At 41.1% G+C, this 20,032-nt stretch overlaps 1 protein-coding gene across 1 annotated transcript in view; it reads left to right on the plus strand.

Moving 5' to 3' along the window:
* Positions 1-14,832, plus strand: part of mmp11a (matrix metallopeptidase 11a) — a 33,059-nt gene extending 18,227 nt beyond the window's left edge. Inside the window, 7 exon segments of the mRNA XM_083912025.1 lie at positions 3,261-3,345; positions 3,347-3,405; positions 7,189-7,322; positions 7,783-8,021; positions 10,740-10,944; positions 12,482-12,742; positions 14,442-14,832. Coding sequence (XP_083768151.1) covers positions 3,261-3,345; positions 3,347-3,405; positions 7,189-7,322; positions 7,783-8,021; positions 10,740-10,944; positions 12,482-12,742; positions 14,442-14,560 — 1,102 coding nt within the window. The 3' untranslated portion in view covers positions 14,561-14,832.
* The last annotated feature ends 5,200 nt before the right edge of the window (positions 14,833-20,032 follow it).

Raw genomic sequence — 20,032 nt, forward strand, 5'->3', positions numbered from 1 at the left:
TCCCTTTCATTGTACTCATTCTTTAACTCAACAGTCTATTAAGACAGACGGAGAGAGACCGACCGAGAAACCAATAAAGCGCTCACAGTGACACCTGACAAAGTGCTGTGGTTGGCTTTTTAACTCCAATATGAGTGTCGAAAGAGTGGAGCCTAGTTAATGATGAGTCAGGGTACATGGACTTCTATAGCGCCTTACCAGTCTTAGGACTACTCAAGGAGCTTTCACACTACTTGTCACATTCATCCATTCACACAGATGGCAGTGGACACCTACATACCAACTAATTTACACCACATTCACGCACCCATGCGCAGCACGGGGAGCAATTCAGGGTTCAGTGTCTTGCTCAAGGAAACTTCGACATGCGGACCAGGGGAGCTGGGGATCAAACCACCAGTCTCTTCAATGGAAGAGGACCCGCTCTACCTCTGATCCACAGCCGACCCTTGAGCCTGTGTTTACTTTTTATTTATGTGGAGTCAGTCAGCATTTTGAGCTCATGAAGCGGGTTCTGGCACGACGCTTGAAGTCAGCCGAGCGCCGGGTTGTTTTAACAGCTTTAACGGCCGTTGGTGAAGCTGAAAAGGAGCTCCCAGGTGGCTGAAACAGCTAAAGGATTGAGCTCGGTGCGGAATAGTCGCAGAGTTGGTTTTCCACTCGCTTTTATTCACATTTACGGCTTCATTCTTTACATTTTTATGTTACAAATGTAAATGCCTGATTTTGCCAATCAAATGTGACTTCTTTTTTTGCATCTTTTTTATCTTGTTTTAAGAATCTTTTTGTGGTTTCTTTGCATCTTTTTGTGGTTTCTTTGCATCTTTTTGTGGTGGTTTTGCATCTTTTTGTGGTTGCTTTGCATCTTTTTGTGGTGGTTTTGCATCTTTTTGTGGTTGCTTTGCATCTTTTTGTGGTGGTTTTGCATCTGTTTGTGGTTTCTTTGCATCTTTTTGTGGTGGTTTTGCATCTTTTTGTGGTGGTTTTGCATCTTTTTGTGGTTGCTTTGCATCTTTTTGTGGTGGTTTTGCATCTGTTTGTGGTTTCTTTGCATCTTTTTGTGGTGGTTTTGCATCTTTTTGTGGTTGCTTTGCATCGTTTTGTGGTGGTTTTGCATTTTTTTTGTGGTGATTTTGCATTTTTTTGTGGTGATTTTGCATCTTTTTGTGGTGATTTTGCATTTTTTTGTGGTGGTTATACAGTCCATACTGTATGTAAACTAAAGAGACAGTGGTTGAGATGAACACTCACATGATATAGTTTCTCTCAATAAAGACCATATATCCCATAAAACCCTGCTGCTCTCTGCCATCTTGACCCTCCGCATGATCTTATGATAGCCAGTATAAATTGTTGCTGGTGAGCCAAAATGCTCAGGACAGACAATGTTATTAAATATCTAAACTCCTCTTCATTAATGCTGATAATGCTGCACATAATACCTCTGATTTTATACCATTTTTACACTAATAAAACCTGTACATGTCGACTCCAGGAAAACTCATGATTAACTTAACTGTTAATTTTCAGAATGATCAGCTGGAGGTTAAAGGAATCGTTTTAATTTTGGTAAATGAACATTTTGTATCCTGTTTGTGTAATCTGTCAGGCAGGAGTTATGTGCTGGAACTATTTCTTTTTGAGCAGTCAGGTTGCCAGATTTGGCACCATTGTGCCACAACCACAGACTTGTGCTTACAAGTGGGAATTGACAACCTGCTCTGTAGCCAGAAGCGCTGCACAGAATACAGGTGAAACACGTCCTGACAGCGCCACACTTCACCCTCATGAGTGGTTTCCACCTTCTCGTCTCACTCTCAGTATACACAACCCGTCCTCATTCAAACTCCTCACAAACTGCCGTCTGGGTAACCCTGAGCGCCAAACACATGATGCTCCACTACGCTCCACTACGCTCCCTGTTTTAAACACGAGGAACACGTGGTTAACGTTGTGGACTCAAAGATTGTGAGTTTATAAAGTAACTACCCTGACACGTGAACGGGAAATGTCTCCTGGGTGAAAGTCCAACACCCTTGCCTGTCTCCTCACGTGGAGTTTATCCTGCATTTAATATCACCGTGGACGGGTTTATAGCCAATGCTCGGACCATTTGGCACAGACAAACAATGCGTCCTTGTGCTTTGCTGCCAAATGCAGAGGGTCACGGTAAAACAGCGGTATCTCATTGGGAAGGCTTCTCACGTGTCATTTAACACCTCGTTCTCATTCCCAAATTGTCTGTTTTTAACACGTTGTGAATTTAGGATAAACTACCTTATTCTGTGTAGGAAAAGATGATGGTTTGGGTTCAAATACTTTGTTTGTTAAGTAGATTAACTTGTGCATGTGCGTTAAAATAATCAGAGTTGACCTTTGGTTTGTTTGACCCATCCGTCCACCCTGATTTCCTCCATACAGACTTTTTCCACTAGTTCCCGATAAGAGACTAAGGGACTAAATGGCGTGAACTAACCCATGAAATGACTGGTGTGTCATTCATGGGTCTTTTGTTACAAAATCCAGCTACTGTTAGCTAAAGCTCACTAATTAGCAGGTTATATGTTATTTATGATGTGTCAAAACTACCATTTCAGAGCCCCAAAATGTTTTTAATATCTCACTGTATTGATTTAACACTGTGTTTTTTACATATGGATTAAAAAAAACATGTTATACCTTCAGTATACCTTCCAGGCTTCACACTAAGCTAAGCTAACTGGCTGCATACATGTAGCTTCACACTGATCATCGTACAGACATGAGCCAAATGATACTTTAATGACAGAAGTCAAAGTCGCTCTCATGAATTAACAACAGATCGCGTTCAGACCTGTTGGGTTTTATTCCAAACTGAAGTGAACGTATTTCCTCTCATTTTACTGCAGCAGTAACTTTCACATATAATTGACTGAATGGTGAATATAATTTAGGAACAGTTGGAGTCCTGCTGGTGAGATAAGGAGGTTTTCTTTTCCCTTACTGATCACACTGGGTGGTTTAATCTGAAAGGAAAGGGATGAGCCTGAGGGCGTCAGTAACAGCACACCTTCCCACTGATGAGACCACTGCAGATATCAGATTAGAGGGATACCATCAAGGCTGGTGGTCCCCTCTCTGCTGCTCTACTGAACACCCTCTGTGTGTGTGTGTGTGTGTGTGTGTGTGTGTGTGTGTGTGTGTGTGTGTGTGTGTGTGTGTGTGTGTGTGTGTGTGTGTGTGTGTGTGTGTGTTTACACCTGCATGGATCCTTCCCTCAGGATTGTGCGGTTTCCCTGGCAGATAACTGAGGAGAAGGTTCGACGTGTCTTTCGGGAAGCGCTGAAGATCTGGAGCGACGTCACCCCCGCTCACCTTCACAGAGGTTCACAACGGGAAGGCCGACATCCGCATCGACTTCACTAGGTCTGAAAACAAAAACACACACTTAATTGAAAATCATAAAAATAGATGCAAAACCACCACAAAAAGAGTATATTTCAGGGGGGGCTTTGTTATTAATGAAGCAGACTTTCTCACAGAAAAATATAACCTGTTCTTGCACAAAACAGTGAGAAGATTGTGTTTCAGTATAATGAACACAGACACAATTCATATTGTCTCTATTTGGTTCCTATCAATAACCTCAAAAACATCGTTTTAAGAGAATGACTGACACGTCATTGCTGAAGCAGAGATAACTAAACCTTTTCTTTAGGTTGTTTCCATATTTCATTTTGCAAATAATTTAATCTCCCTTTTTCATATATGTACATAGTAGAGCAGCCCAGTACAACTATCGTTTCAGTTTCCGGTCACACGAGGCTGACGATCACCCATCAGAAACACAACGGGCCAGACTTGGGAAGAGTTTAGGGGAGTGGATTGGGGCGATAGAAATAGCGCCCTGAGGTTCGATGTATTCGTCCCATAGAGCAAAGCAAGCTGCGTGCGTAACCCTTTAATGAGTGTGTATGTGGAACTGATGGGTGCTCTGAAAATCGCCCTCAATCTCGTCCGAGACCTGTAAACTTGCGAGACCAGCTTCCTTTGCCTCCGAAGCAGCTCGGCTCGGCTTGGCAGACACAGAGATGAGAGATAAGATCAATATTTCAATGCAGTCATTATAAGCTTCTCTTTGACCACACAATTGTAATCATAGGATAAAACTAATGAATAAATAAAAGCAATAAAAAAAAATTATCACCCTCTATGGGCCAGCCGCCACTGGCAAAATGTCCAAAAATAGATGCAAAGCCACCACAAAAAGATGCAAAATGACTAAAAATTTATGGAAGCTTACACCATAATGAACTCGTGATTTTCTCTCTCTTCTCTTCACCACAAGGCCAGTCAGCATTTTAAATCTGTTTTTCTTCAGTTTAAAATCGTATTTTGAGAAAGATTTGAGTGACAAAGAGCTTCAGAGAGTCGATGATAAAAAGAAGAGATGGACAGATTAAAAACTCCAGAGATAGTTTATGGGGGATCTGTGTCATCTTTGAAATGACTTCATTTTCTTTTATGTGGCTTGTTTTGTTTCTTCTTTCTCCTTTGGAATCATCCTATCAAAAAGCTTTATTATTGTTCTTCATGTTACAGCAGGATCTGTTGGACCTGCTGCACGAACACACGCAAAGAGAGTTTAGCAAGGGTGCTCTATGGTGTTCCTAAAGGTCTGGGTGTCTCAATGTGGGATTTTGGAGGCATTTTTATCTTTCAATGGTTCATTTATTATTGACAAAGCATGCAAGACAATCACTGCACAGGAAGATCATTTTAGATTTTTCTGTCCAACATCCACCCACGACACAACCTAACCCCTCGTCCATGGACATACTCATTCAGCCACTAAGAAAAAAAGAATAGATAAATAAATAGAAATTAAATTAAAAAATGTGAATAGAATCGGATTGTAAAAATCAAAAAAACGATTAACAAGCACACTTAGAAAGAAGAAGAAAGCGAGGAGGAAAAAAAAGGCGGTAGGGGGGGCTACTCTACTACTCTATCTAACTATTGTCAAAGGTTTCTCATAGAATACCTGGAAGGGGCGCCATACATTGTAGATTTTTGTAGTCTGATCCCTGAATAATGTGTCTAATCTTCTTTAGATTCACACAGGATACATGTCTCTGAGCGAGTGTGAGTAGGAAGGAGGTGCTGAGTCCCTCCACTTAGGTCAAATAGTTTGTCGAGCTAGTAATGGGGCGAAAACCAGAAAGTTGAGCATAGCTTTTTGTAAGTCCAAATCTGAAGCAATGCCAAAAATACCAGTCAAGGGACTCGGCTCAGGTTGGTGAAGAAGAGTTTCTGATAATGCATGGAAGACCGCGATGACCAAAAGTTACTTAAACACATACGTACATGTGGTGGAGTGAAGCAGGTGCGCCTTTAGAGTCAGCATCAGGATTCATTCACGCTAGTTTGGTTGTGGAAACGAGGATACCATGCACTATTTTAAATTGCAAAAGGAGAATTTGCATAGTGTTTGTCTATATTTCAAATCGAATTAGCTGTTTTTGCTTTGGACACTTATTTTTATAAGCTGCAAATGATATCATTTCTCCTCTTAAATCCACTTTCATAGCTTCCCAAATGACTTCATTAGACACATCCCTTGTTCTGTTGATACTTAAGAAAGTTTTAATATGTGTAGAAATGTGTAAGAGAAAGCTTTCGTCAGAGAGTAACAATGGATCTGGTCTCCAGTGTCTCCTTGTATACTCAACGTTGAGAAGAGCTAATACTAGAGCCAGGGGAGCGTGATGAGAAATAATAATACCCCCCTATTAACATGACTTGAGGTTTGAGATTTATTTATTATCTATAAAAAAAAGAATCCATTTGGGTATAAGTGTGGTGGACATGAGAGAAGGAGTATTCTCTCTCTGTAGGATACAAGAACTGCCAGGGATCTGAAAGGCTACAATCATGGAGAAATGCTTTAGTGTAACTGGGGGACTTGCTGAGAGTGGTAGGTTTAGGGGAGGAGCGGTCTGATACTTCCAAATGACAATTGAAATCCACCCTCCGCGAATTAAAGTATGAGAATTTAGATCAGGGAGTTCAGAGAAAATTCTATTGAAGAACTGTACGTCATCAACATCGGGCGCATACACATTGGCCAAAACCACTGACTTATTGTAGAGTTTGCCTGAAACAATGATGAAACGTCCAAGTTTATCTGCTGTGATGTCAGAGGGCTCAAAAGGAGCAAGGATAGTCGCACCCCTGGCTTTCCCTTTATAATGAGAATGAAAAAACGCATTTGCCTAATGGCTATTGGTCCGAATCATGCAAGTGGGTTTCCTGAAGAAAGGCTGAAGGCACTCTTATCTATTCTCAAGTGTTAAAAAAGTAAGAACAAATCTGTGTAACTAAAGGCATCAACCTTAAACAACTTATAAGACACAAAAGAGCTGAGAATGGGCGTCTTAAAGTCATGTTATGATGTTTTAAACCCTTTTACACACTGTAAACTTTCAACATTGAATAGGTGCCTAAACAAAACAGTGTTGATCACCATGGATGGAAAAAAAACCCAAAATGACCCCACAGAGACAAAAAATAACTATAGTGATGCAAAACGACTGTGAAGAGATGCCAAATGACTGAAAATAGACACAAACGACCACATAGAGATAAAAATGACTAAAACTAAGACACGCAGAAATGAATGTAAAATGACTACAGAGAGATACAAAACAACGACATAGAAACGGAAAATTACTAAAAAAATAGATGCAAAACCACCACAAAAAGATGCAGAATGACTAAAAATACATATTAGTAATAGTAATAATACTTTAAATAATTTCCCCCTGGGATTATTAAAGTATTTTTTAATACATTTAATTTGTATTGCACTTTACATTCAACAACCTCAAAGTACTACAGAGCTGAATAAAAACAATATTAAAATAAAAGGTAAAATGAAAATGCAAAACCACCACAGAAAGATGCAAAATGACTTAAAATAGATGCAAAACAATCACAGAGACATACAAAACAACTTAAAAGTGGGCGTAAAATGTCCACAAGGGAAAACAAAGAAAACACAAACACAAAACAATATTTCTGTTTTTAAAATGTTGGTCGAACAAACAGGCAGCCTCGATAAGTCTCCTTGTTTTGTCGTCTGTAAATCTTCATTCATGATGTTTATTTATTTTTAAATATTATTTATAATCATTTACGGACCTGCAGGTACTGGCACGGAGACAACCTGCCCTTCGACGGCCCGGGTGGAATTCTCGCTCACGCCTTCTTCCCCAAAACGCACCGACAGGGCGACATTCACTTTGACTATGACGAGTCGTGGACCCTCGGAAACCACATGGGTGAGAGAAAGAGTTCAGACGTTGATTTATTGTTTTTGACTTTATCTTTTAATATATAATACACACACACACACACTGTATTCCATTGTCATCAATTCTAGAAATGAGCCCTGGGGAAATAAAGAATGAATAAAAAACATGACACCACTTCTAAACCCTGAGGCATCTATTCTGCATTACACGTTCTGTGAAAAGATCTGAAAACATACACACTGATACCGATAGATACTGAAATGTGATGATATCAGCCGTCAGCTCAGGTATGAAGAGTTAATTATATTTGACACAGACAGGAACAGGAAGCAGTGAGGTATTTATTCAATCCTCTTTGTTGGCACTGAGTCCTCTCAGGTAGCAAAATCGTGCCACTGCAAGCAGGTGAAAACAAACGGCTCGAAGCAGGTGTGGTGTTGCATCCTCTGAGGCGCTCTTGTTCTTGTCGATCACCTCCCCATTGCAGGCACAGACCTTCTCCAGGTCGCCGCGCATGAGTTCGGGCACGTCCTGGGCCTGCAGCACTCCCGCGAGCCCGGAGCCATCATGTCGGCGTACTACTCCTTCTCCTACCCACTGAGGCTAAGTGAGGACGACAAGCGAGGCATCCAGTACCTGTACGGAGCTCAGCCACGAGTCCTGCCCTCGCCGCCCCCCCGGCCCCCGCCACCTTCAAACCCGGAGACAAACGAGATCGTCACCAATGTGAGTGGAGCTGATGCAACAAAACTCAATATAAAGAGGAGAAAATACTTAAAAAGAACTGTTAAATGGATTTATTTTGCAGTATGAGAGACTATTTTGGAAGTGGAAGTAATGGCAGCAGGTTGCAGTTCCAGTTCCTGCTGCTATAGTGTAGTATAAGCGCCAACTTTGACGGCAACACTGAGCTGCAGTTCCTCGAGTGGCCACTTGAGGCTGGTTTCAAGAGCGAGTCCATAAACACGTTGACAGCCTGGTACAAAAACACTAATTTCCCCATTCATTAAGACTGTACAGGGATGAATTTTTATTTAACTCACCTGTTTAAATGAGTTTAAGACTTAAAGTTCTGCAAAATTAAGAGCTTGGCTTTAAGTGAGAAGTTAGATTTTGTAGTATATATGTCATAAAGTATGGATGCGCCTTCATATAGTACATGTAGTGTCAGTAGAGTATTGTAGCTAAAATTATGACGATTATTGACTTCCTGTAATCAAAACTATGAAAGAAACTTCTAGATAATCCATCAATGAGTTAGACTTTGGATTTTAGTTAAAGATGTACTCTGTAAGATTTCCATCTAGTTAATTGTCCTATCTGTCGCAGAGTGAGTTAAATCATTCAGAGACATTCCATGTTCCATGTACATGTAAATAAGTCTCCATGTTAGTGACGCTGCGGACAGCGGTCGGTCTGCCGCTGGAGCTCGTCACTAACAGTTATGCTGCGTTCACTTGTAATCTGAAATCTGGAACTTCCAACTTGAGTCAGGCTTGTAGTGAGGGCAGAAGTGTAATAGGAACATGTGTGTGTGTGTGGATTTAAGAGGGAAACAAATAGGGGACGGACAGGAAGTAGGCAGGTGAATGTGTTTCAATAAAGTTTACAAAAGAGCAAAAAAAAAGTCAACACACAGAGTGACCGTGAGAAAATGGAGGCTCTGAATGAACAGGCTCACCTGCAGTTACATCTTACCGCCAAAGAGGCTGCTAGAAACAACAACTCTTAAATCTGACAGAGTACAACTTAAATGTTAGCTAGTTTTAGTTATTTTTGAGTTGTATTGCTCCTTTCGCCAGGCAGGGGGCATTTTTCCCCAATAGTCATCATCATCATCATCATCATCTTCTTCAGGCGGCATGGCGGTGTGGTGGTTAGCACTGTCTCCTCACAGCAAGAGGGTTCCTGGTTCTTGTGTGATGTTTGCATGTTCTCCCAGTATCTATGTGGGTTCTCTCCAGGTTCTCCGGCTTCCTTAATTTCCATGCGGGAGTCATCCCAAAGGATCAATAAAGAGAAGTCTAAGTCCTCCCACAGTCCAAAGACATGCAGGTGTTAGGTTCATTGATGACTCTAAATTGCCCGTAGGTGTGAATGTGAGTGTGAATGGTTGTCTGTCTCTGTTTGTCTCTATGTGCCCTGTGATAGACTGGCGTCCTGTCCAGGGTGGACCCCGCCTCACGCCCAATGTCAGCTGGGATTGGCTCCTGCCCCCCTGAGACAACTTTAGGGACAAATGGTTGAAGATGATGGAGGGATGAATGGATGGATGGATGGATGGATGGATGGATCATCATCTTCAATCTCTTATCAAGGGTCAGGTTAGGGGGGCAGCAGCTCTGGGTCTTCCCCGAGGCCTCCTCCCAGCTGGACGTGCCTGGGACACCTCCCTAGGGAGGCGCCCAGGGGGCATCCTTACTAGATACCCGAACAACCTCATCTGGCTCCTTTCAACGCAAAGGAGCAGCGTCTCTACTCCGAGTTCCTCACGGATGCTGAACTTCTCACCCTATCTCTAAGAGAGACTCCAGCCACCCTCCTGAGAAAACACATTTCGGCCGCTTGTACCCGCAACCTCGTTCTTTCGGTCATGACCCAGCTTTCATGACCATAGGTAAGGGCAGGAACGAAGATTGACCGGTAGATGGAGAGCTTTGCCTTCCGGCTCAGCTCTCTTTTCGTCACAGCATTCGTCCCCCATGGTCCCTTTACAAAAGAGTCATTTTTGTGCCATAACAACAGAACGGGCTACTCTACCCATGTATTTCTATCAACACTTGTGTGTTTCTGCATCATCATCCTGCACACGCTAAACTCTAAAACTCCAAATATGTTTTAATTTGACAGTAAATAGACTTTTGATTATCAGCAGGACGACGTTTGTATTGAGTCAAAAACTCCACTGTGTGTGTGTGTGTGTGTGTGTGTGTGTGTGTGTGTGTGTGTGTGTTCATGGTAATGAAGGAACATGTCACTGATGTGTTCTGAGCAACAGTGGAGCTTGTTGTGTCACAGAGGAAGAAGAAGTACATAGGCAACACTTTTTTAATTTACAGAATTTGATGACAAGAAGAAAATGTGGAATAACAACCACAAGCCCTTTTCCCTGAAGAGGCAGCGGTTTCTGTGGTTATAACACACTTTAATAGAGTGAAAATCTTTGCACCACATCAGACACGAGTGTATTTATGAACCACAGATGATGATGATGATGATGATGATGAATGAATGACGGTCAAACAACAAAGTCGTCTTTCAGTCTGACAGCAGGCGCGCCCTTTGAAAACTTTCCACTTCAGATTATTTTTCTCTTGTAAAACCTGTTTCACTTTACAGTTTTTTCACTCGACCTTGACTTTATTTTGGGATCCAATAAAACGGCTTCTTAACACTTTAAAACCCCTCGTTAGAAAGACGTCACGCTTGTGTCTCGTTCTCCAGCCCGACGCCTGCCAGACGGACTTTGATGCCGTGTCTATGATCCGTGGGGAGCTGTTCTTCTTCAAGTCCGGTTACGTTTGGCGGATCAGGGATGGGCATCTGGAGAGTGGTTACCCTGCACTGGCGTCCCGTCACTGGAGGGGGATTCCCGACAACATCGACGCCGCCTTTGAAGACAAGTCGGGGAATATTTGGTTCTTTCAAGGTGGGCAGCGAGGACGTTTGATTCTGTGCTTGTTATGTGGTTTATAGTTTCAGGATCATCTGCAGATGTAAAGTATCACTGTGCACTCTTATAGGTAAGTTTAAACGGGTGTAAAATGTTAATTTACACGCCGTGAAATCATTGCAATTGAGTCTTTGTGTGAGCACTTCCAGATGTGGGTAAAGGTAGTGTGTTTGTTTCAACCAGATGTGAGTTAACTGTCCATACTGTGAGGGACAAATGCTTTATTTTACAAAGTCAGTTTAATATTTTTTTACCTTGTCTTAAAGAGATAAACACTTTAGCTATTGCTCTAACCTGCTTGAAAACAGACTTTTCTTTTTATTGTTGTCTCCACTGAACAGTCTGAAAAAAGAAACTTTTAATGGTAACCAGAAGGAAACTGTTCATTTGAGGCAGCAGCAAAGAAGTTTCAGGTCTATATTATATGCACACACAGCTGCGGAAGTCAAAGTATGTACTACAAGTTCTACAAGTATGTACCTATTAAAAGTGAAATCCTCGCATTTGAGAAGCCGGAAACATGTTTTGTTTGTTTTCTTTAACAAGAAAAATGATTGAAAAGATCAAAATAGTTCTCTCAATCTACTAATTGAAAAAAAACACAAAATGGTCACAGAGACAAAAAATGACTATAGGGATGCAAAACAACCACGAAGAGATGCTGAATAACTGAAAATAGACACAAAACGACCACATAAGAGACAAAAAATAATGACAGAGACACACAAAATGACTAGAAATAGATGTAAAATGATGACAGAGAGAAACAAAACAACATTGAAACGTAAAATGTCTAAAAATAGTTGCAAAACAACCATAAAAAAAAAATATGCAAAAAGACTAAAAATAGATGCAAAACCACCACAAAAAGACGCAAAATGACTAAAAATAGATGCAAATCCACCACAAAAAGACGCAAAATGACTAAAAATAGTTCAAAACACCACAAAAAGATGCAAAATGACTTTAAATAGATGCAAAACCACAGAATCCATCCATGCCTATATGGTAGTTTTATTCATATTTTATTTTATATTTATGATAACTGTACTGGAGGGGAAGTTTTATGCAACTCATCGTTTAAATTATATTAAGACTTAGAGCCACTTACTGTTACTATCCACACAAGATGAGGTATTTTGGTCTTTAAAAACCTATGATTAAAACCCATATTTTTTTTATGTAACTAAGTATCCATATATCAAAAATGATATTCAGCGAGAAATGGTGATTTTAATAGTTGATGCACCCCCTGCCTCCATAGATAAACATGCTCCCCTGTCCAAGATGGCCACTGCTGTTCATTGGAGCGATAAGTCAATGTGGCGGCCATCTTGGACAAGGGGAGCTTCTTCTCTTAATGGTGAAATGTGGTATCTATGCATTTTTATCATATCTTTTAAGGGCCAGATCTTGAAATGTTTGTTTCCAGGGCAAAAAAAAATAATGAGAAACATGAACTCGACCAACAAGTGTTGAATGGCGTCCGTCGTCTCCGTGTCTCTCCCGGCAGGTGAGAACTACTGGGTGTTCGACGCCGAGATGCAGGTCCGAGGGCCCGAGTCCATCAGGAGGTTGGGTCTGTCGGTGTCCGGGATCCAGGCGGCACTGCGCTGGGGCCACGACTCCAACTACGACACCTACTTCTTCAAGTCGGGCAGCTACTGGAGGTTCAGTCCCCGGGAGAACCGGGTCGAGTCCATCTACCCGCGCAGCATGCAGGACTGGAGCGGCGTCCCCGACGACGTGGACGCCACTTTCAGAGACATCTACGGTAAAACTGTCTACAAATCCTGTAGCCTTGGAGGCCTGCTTGATTCATGTAATATACAATAATAAGCCTATATCACATTATATTGAATAATAATAATAATAATGATAATATCCTAATGATACAGCTAATACTACTAACAATAATAATAATATGAGATAAAAAGTTGATATAAAAAGATATAAATGAGATTTTTTAAATTAGATAAAGTAAAAAACCTTGCAAATAAAAATCACAAAACTAAGAGAAGCATTATGAGGTTAAAAAAAGTCTAAATTATAAGGTAAAGATTATGAGCTAAAATGTCTTAATTTTGAGATGAAATTTATGAGATAAAAGATATCAAATTATGAAATAACAATTATGGCGTAAAAGTCATAATTATGAGATACATTTGAGATGAAATGTCATTTTTATGTGATTAAGAACTATAACATAAAATTACATAGTTATGAGAGACATTTGTGAGATTAAAGATTTAAAATGCTAAGATTAAAAAATATGAGATTAAATGGCATATAAATAAGATTTTCTTTTTTTAAATAGAAATGCATGGCAAAAATAGCGTCTGTTTTAGAGACGATCAAATGTGAAAGTTTCTGACTGCAGAGAAAAACGTATTATTGTTTTAGTAACAGTCAGTCAGGATCTTTTAAAGTCCTTGTGTCGTTCCGAAAAATGAATGGAAACAAACTGAAAGAATGAAAGTTTACAAGAGGTTTTTAAAGGAATAATTACCTCTTTCAACTCTGTTGTGTACAGGGAGCCAAAATCATCAAGCAGCACAAATAAAGAGTCGCTGCATCCTAACATTCCCTCTCTCTACTGTTTTTTTGTTTTGTATATATTATTATTGTTATAGTATATTTTTCATATTTTTGTTGTATATATTATTATTGTTTATTGTTTATAGCACACTGTGCACTGTATATATACACTATGTATGTTATGTGTTATGTTATGTACAAAGTTTTTATTTGCTGACCCACTACTGCTCTTACACAATAATTTCTCAGTCTGGGATCATTAAAGTCATCTATTCTATTCTATTCTACTCTAAATAATTTACTCACGGACAAGTTTGTTTGATGATGGATGGATCTGTATGAAACATTCATTTAGTTGCAGAAGGGAGTTTTTGCTGGTGTTCCTCTGCCCATAAAAGCTGAAAAACTGTTCTGAACGTGCAGACTGGACAGTGACACTGTCAGTCATCGTCTTCACCCCGCCCCACATGAGACAAACAGCTGTGAGATAAAATGCCATAAATATCAGATAAAAATATGAGACAAAATGTCAATATTATGAGATAGAAATTCTGAAATAAAATGTCATAATTATGAGCTAAAAAATATAAGATAGAATGTCAATTATGAGATAAAAATATGAGATAAAATGTCAATTATGAGATAAAAAATATGAGATAAAACGTCATAATTGTGCTGAACCTGCAGACTGGACGATGACACTGTCATTATTTTAAACAGTTGTGACTGGTCTACATGGGGCCATGACGAGTGTAATTCTGTCTTAATGGGCGAGGGGCTTGACATATCTGCCAGAAAAAAATGAAACCTAAATTTTGCAGTTTTGGGATTCTTCTGGTCTCCAGGAAAACAATGTATCCCCCAAAAAAGGTCATTTAAGTCCTTTTGTGGCACGATAATATTTAGACTGATCATTTCCGTTTTCTGTCTTCCAGGCTACGCTCACTTCATCCGAGGTCGACAGTACTGGAAGTTTGATCCTGTCGGCATGAACTCTTTGGAGGGCTACCCTCGCTACATTGGCGTGGACTTTTTTGGCTGCAGAAACGCGTGAGTCTTCATCTGAGGAAGACTGAGGAGTTTTTGGAGCAGAGACGTTCATGTGTTCATCCTGACCTGCGGATTCAAGAGGGATGAGACGACCCTTCTTTCCATCTGTTTATGCTTTACTCAAATTACACCTTCTTCTCAGGAAAACCAAGTTAATGTTTCCTCAGACTTGGCACCTCCTGTGCAGCTGTACTCATATTTATTTTGCACATTTTTTGTCACCATAAGGCTGAGATCTGGGCCCCGATGCTGCATCGCTCTCACTTCCTGTCTTTGAGCCTGAGATGTTCGACTGGTTTCAGTTTCCCAGACAGAATCGGGACAGACTTTAGTGGATGTTTTTCCATTTCTGCTTTCCTGGGTTTTTCGTCGTGGATGGACTCTGTGATCCTTGAGTGTCTTTGAAGAGTGACATCGAACCTAAAAGCTGCACGAGGTAGATTTGTTCATTTGCTGCAGCAAGAGTTTACTTTTAATACTGTAACTTTATAAACCCAGAAAAAACTTCAACGTGAGGCTGATAAACAACGGTTTAAGGATGTGATCACGCAAGCAGTTCATTTCCCTGTCAGCCTGACTCACACTGACCGTGACTCACAACATATACTGTAAACAAAGGTTGTGTTACTTTTTGGAAAACAGAGATGAAACCAACAAGGAACCGCCACAACTAAAAGAGAATAAAAGAGATTTCCCACAACAAAACATGGCTAAAATCTCAAAGCAAAATGCATCATGAATCTGATAAAAAAAAAAGTCCTGTTCATACTAACTTTGGCACTTTGGTTGATGCTGGACAGTTTTTAAAGTTTTTAGAGTGTGATAATCAAACACAGTTTAGAATTTAAAAGGGTGAAACTGTAGGGAGTTGTACCATGGTTTTTTACTGCAGAGTCTTGACGTATTTTCATCAACAGGTTCGTAGGATATCGCACAAAAAGTAATGCACAAAAATTCAAATGATATCTTACGAAATATGACGTCCATCTTCATCAAGTGGCCTGAAAACAACAACAGCCTTCTAGACAGCTAAGTTATAACGCAAATCTCACAGTTGGATGCCACCGAGGCCTCCTGGACGGCACAGCGCTGCACTGTTTCAGTGGAATTGAAAAATTGGTGTCTTATCACTGGTAATTGCTCCAAACAGCGTGGTGAATTTCAGCCTGCATGCCAACTTTTAAGCCTGACATTGTTGAAACAGAGCAGCTAATGTTGGTCACAGAACAACAAGTTAGCTGCTGAAAAGAGAGAAGAAACCGTAAATGACAGCGAAACACAGAAATTACTCTGCAAAAACTGTGCTGCGACAATAGACCATCCAATCGTCCTCGCCTATTGGAGTCTCCATCTTGTCAGATTTTGACTCAGCCTCATTTCCTCTTACCAAAAAAGGGCATGTATGTGACGTTGGGGGGAGGGAGGTACGTCCATCTGGCTGATGTTTACCTCCGAGGAGAAGTGAGGGCCAGAGGCTAGCTGTCACTCAAGAGGCCACACCCCTAATTATTCATAAACTTTAACCTCCAATAAAATAAAAACTAGCCTGGTACAAAAAAATTCACCCCCTCAGTGTTGTCATGGAGATATGCCCTAAACATACAGACTAGAATGTTTTTTTGTACCAGGCCTTAAACAGGTTTAATTATGCTGTGAAAACGGCCTGTTCAACATGGGGTCAATGAGAAACTGCTCTGTTATGAAACCTGCTCCTAGTGGACACTCAGAGCAGTTTTTGGCACTTCCTGATTGGATCAACCAGGAAGTCGCCGTGGTAGGGGGCTGGTTACAACATGTTTCTCGTTTAATTAAAGACGTTTTTTTTTTTAAATACCAAAACTAAAAACTGAATATGTAAGACCATCTGAATTGTTGAATATTCAAGTCCAGCCATAGTATTATAACCATTTTGATTTCGTTTTCATCCATCCACATAACGCTCACTACACTTTCAAAGGAGGCCACACCCACTTCGGAGACAGGAAGTGTCAACCATTTTCTCTCCATTGGTTCTTTATTTCAGAGAATCTTTGATTCTGTGAAAAAGGCGACGAGTACGAGCCAATCACAGGCAGAGTAGGGCTGTGACAGATGTCATTTAATATTAAAAAAAGACCTCTCTTGCACACTTATCAGGGTCTGGTGTACGAGGAACTTAATCTAGATTTATTTTTTTAGAGTCTAATTGAGGAAATGTTGCTGCTACATTCGACCTTTCCTTGTGTAGCTTTGAGACGTCATGTCAACTGATTTTTATTTAAAAAGGCTTCTGCGTTTCAAATAAACAAGGTGCTATTGTGAGGGAGAAAGAGGAGATAACATCCCTGTGGGTGGAGTTTTGATGTCACTCTTCTCACATGAAGCTCTCCAGTGTGCAGGGCCTCTGTGACTCCGGGGCTCCATCTAGAGTTCAGCACTGTGACCCCGCAGGACGAGAGAGAGAGAGAGGTTTCCTCAGATTCTATGTCTCTCTCTCTCTCTCTCATGTGCTTAATGAAGTCGTTGGTCATCTGTAACACAACACGGTGCTTTATTCAGGTCAGTCAGTGTGACACATTCAGGGACAGCAGCTGCTGCGTGGACCAGCGGTTCTCAACCAACTTTCACCCTGAATCACTAGACGAAGCCAGTGTTTCACAACAAGTTCTCACACAGATTAAGCAGCTGGAGGGCAGAGGTGCAAAGTAACTGAGTACATTTACTCAAATACATTCTGATGTACTTTTCTACTTATTTATCTGGAATATCTAACTTTTGGAGAATTTAGGAGAAATCTACATGCAAAGTGACAAAAATGTAGTAAAATAAACACTTCAATGTGTTTTTTCTTTTAACTAGTCTGAGAGAATACATGCAAAAAGCAAAAATAGCCCTAAATCTAATGTTCATTTTAATGTATTTTCCTGTAGTGTGTCGCCCTAAAGAATTCAAATTATTCAGTATTTCACAAAAACGTTTAGAGAAGAATCCATAAAACTACTATAAATTAGTTTTTCTTCCGTCCTCTTCTATTAATCAGATTTAACTGGTGGTTGGAAAGCAAAGGACTAAACTACCAAAACAATCACGAAGAGACGCTCAATGAACACAAAAGTGACACACAATGACTACAGAGACACAAAATGACTAAAGTCATTCACATACTGACTACAAATAAACACAACATGAGTATAACGAGACACAAAATGACCACAAAGAGATGCTAATTTACAAAAAAGACCCTATAGTTACTAAAAAGAGATACGAAAATGACGACAAAGAAACACAAAATGACCACAAAGAGACGGAAAACAACTACATGAAACACTAAATTACTGAAAATAGACACAAATGACCACAAACAGTCATAAAATAACCACATAAAATGCTAAAAATTACTAAATAGAGACACTAAATGACTAAAAGTAGACACAAAATTACTTTAAAAAAAATAATAATTATAAATAGACACAAAGTGACCACAGAGAAACACTAAATTACTAAAAATAGACACAAAATGGTGCTTAATGAAAACAGAGATGCTAAATTTCTAAAAATAGCCCAAATAGCGCTAACTTTGATGCCAACTTTGATGCTAACTTTGAGGCTAACTTTTGGAGAGTTTGGGGGAAATATACATGCAAATTGACAACACTTGCTTCAGTATTAATAACATAATACCGTCACATATGATAATATATCAGTCCCAGTGGCCATTTGACTGCAGATCGACTACTTTTGACTACTTTCAGTGCATTTAAATGAAAGTATTTCTCTTGTATAATGAGCGGATGTGAATATTTCTTCCACCGCTGCTGGAAAGTGAAAGGATCTCACGGACCTGATAAAAGTCACGCCGCGGCCTCTCTGTGGGTCCGGTGGCCCAGGTTGAGAACCGCTGCGTCCCCGTTATGTTGGTTGCGTGTTTTGTTTTTCAGTGCAGGACGCTGACGAGTCGTTACACTTTTCATCTTTCACACTTTGTTGTTGTTTTAATCATTTCTACAACTCAAGTGTTAATCTGATATTTATACACAAACAACTCGACAAAGTTATTTGTTGTACATACATGTCTTTGATTATTATTATTTTTTACTCACATGTACCCTCGAGCCTGGACATTGAAATGTATGAACTGCATATTGTTTTCTTTCTAATAAAGTCATAACCTGTTTACCAACAACGCCGCTGAGTGAAATTAAAGCTCATTCACTACAGAAACGTCTTCTCCGAACTCCTCCCGGACCCGCTGCTTTGCCTCTGACACAGCAGAGGCTGCAGCCCTTCCGGCCCATCAGTACCTTGCAACTGCCTCCAGAGTCTTCTGGGATAGCATATCCCGGAAGGACTCCTTCAGTCGGACAGCTTTCCTGACCACCGGTGTCCAACACGGTGTTCAAGGGTTACCGCCCCTTGAGGCACCTAAGACCTTGAGGCCACAGCTCACCGCTGCGGCTTCAGCAATGGAGTTTTGAACATTGCCCACTCCGGTTCAATGCCCCCAACCTCCACAGGGATGCCAGAAAAGCTCCGCCGGAGGTGTGAGTTGAAGATCTCTCAGACAGGGGCCTCCTCCAGATGTTCCCAGTTCACCCGCACTACTCGTTTGGGCTGACCTGGTCTGTCAAGAATCTTCCTCCATCCTCTGATCCAACTCATCACCAGATGGTGATCAGTTGATAGCTCTGCCCCTCTCTTCAGTCGAGTGTCCAAAACATACGGCCTCAGATCAGATGATACGATCACAAAATCGATCATCAACCTTGGGCCTAGGGTGCTCTGGTACCACGTACACTTATGAGCATCCTTATGTTCGAACATGGTGTTAGTTATAGACAATGCGTGACTAGCACAGAAGTCTGATAACAGGCGACCGCTCTGATTTAGATCAGGGAGGCCTCCCGATCACGCCTCTCTAAGTGTCTCCATCATTGCCCACCTGGGCGTTGAAGTCTCCCAGCAGAACTATGGAGTCCCCTAATGGAGCCAAATGCAGGACTCCATTCAGGGTCTCCAAGAAGGCTGAATACTCTGAACTGCTGTTCGGTGCATATGCACAAACAACAGTCAGAATTTTCCCCCCTACCACCCGCAGGCGTAAGGAGGCGACCTTCTCGTTCTCTTGGGGTGAACTCCAACACTGCAGCACTCAGCCGGGGGTTTGTGTGTATCCCCACACCCACTCGGCGCCTCACACCCTGGGCAACTCCAGAGAAGAATAGGGTCCAACCCCTATCCAGGAGTACGGTTCCAGAACCGAGACTGTGTGTGGAGGTAAGCCCCACCAGATCTAACTGGTAGCACTCCGCCTCCCGCACAAGCTCTGGCTCCTTCCCAGACAGAGAGGTGACATTCCACGTCCCAAGAGCCAGCCTCTGCTGCCCATGTCTGGTCCGTCGAGGCCCCTCACCTTCACTGCCACCCGTGCAGCAGCGCACCCGACCCAAGTGGTTCCTCCTGCGAGTGGTGGGCCCACAGGATGGAGAGGAGGGAGGTG

This window comes from Echiichthys vipera (assembly GCF_963691815.1).
Source record: "Echiichthys vipera genome assembly, chromosome: 4".
NCBI lineage: Eukaryota > Metazoa > Chordata > Actinopteri > Perciformes > Trachinidae > Echiichthys > Echiichthys vipera.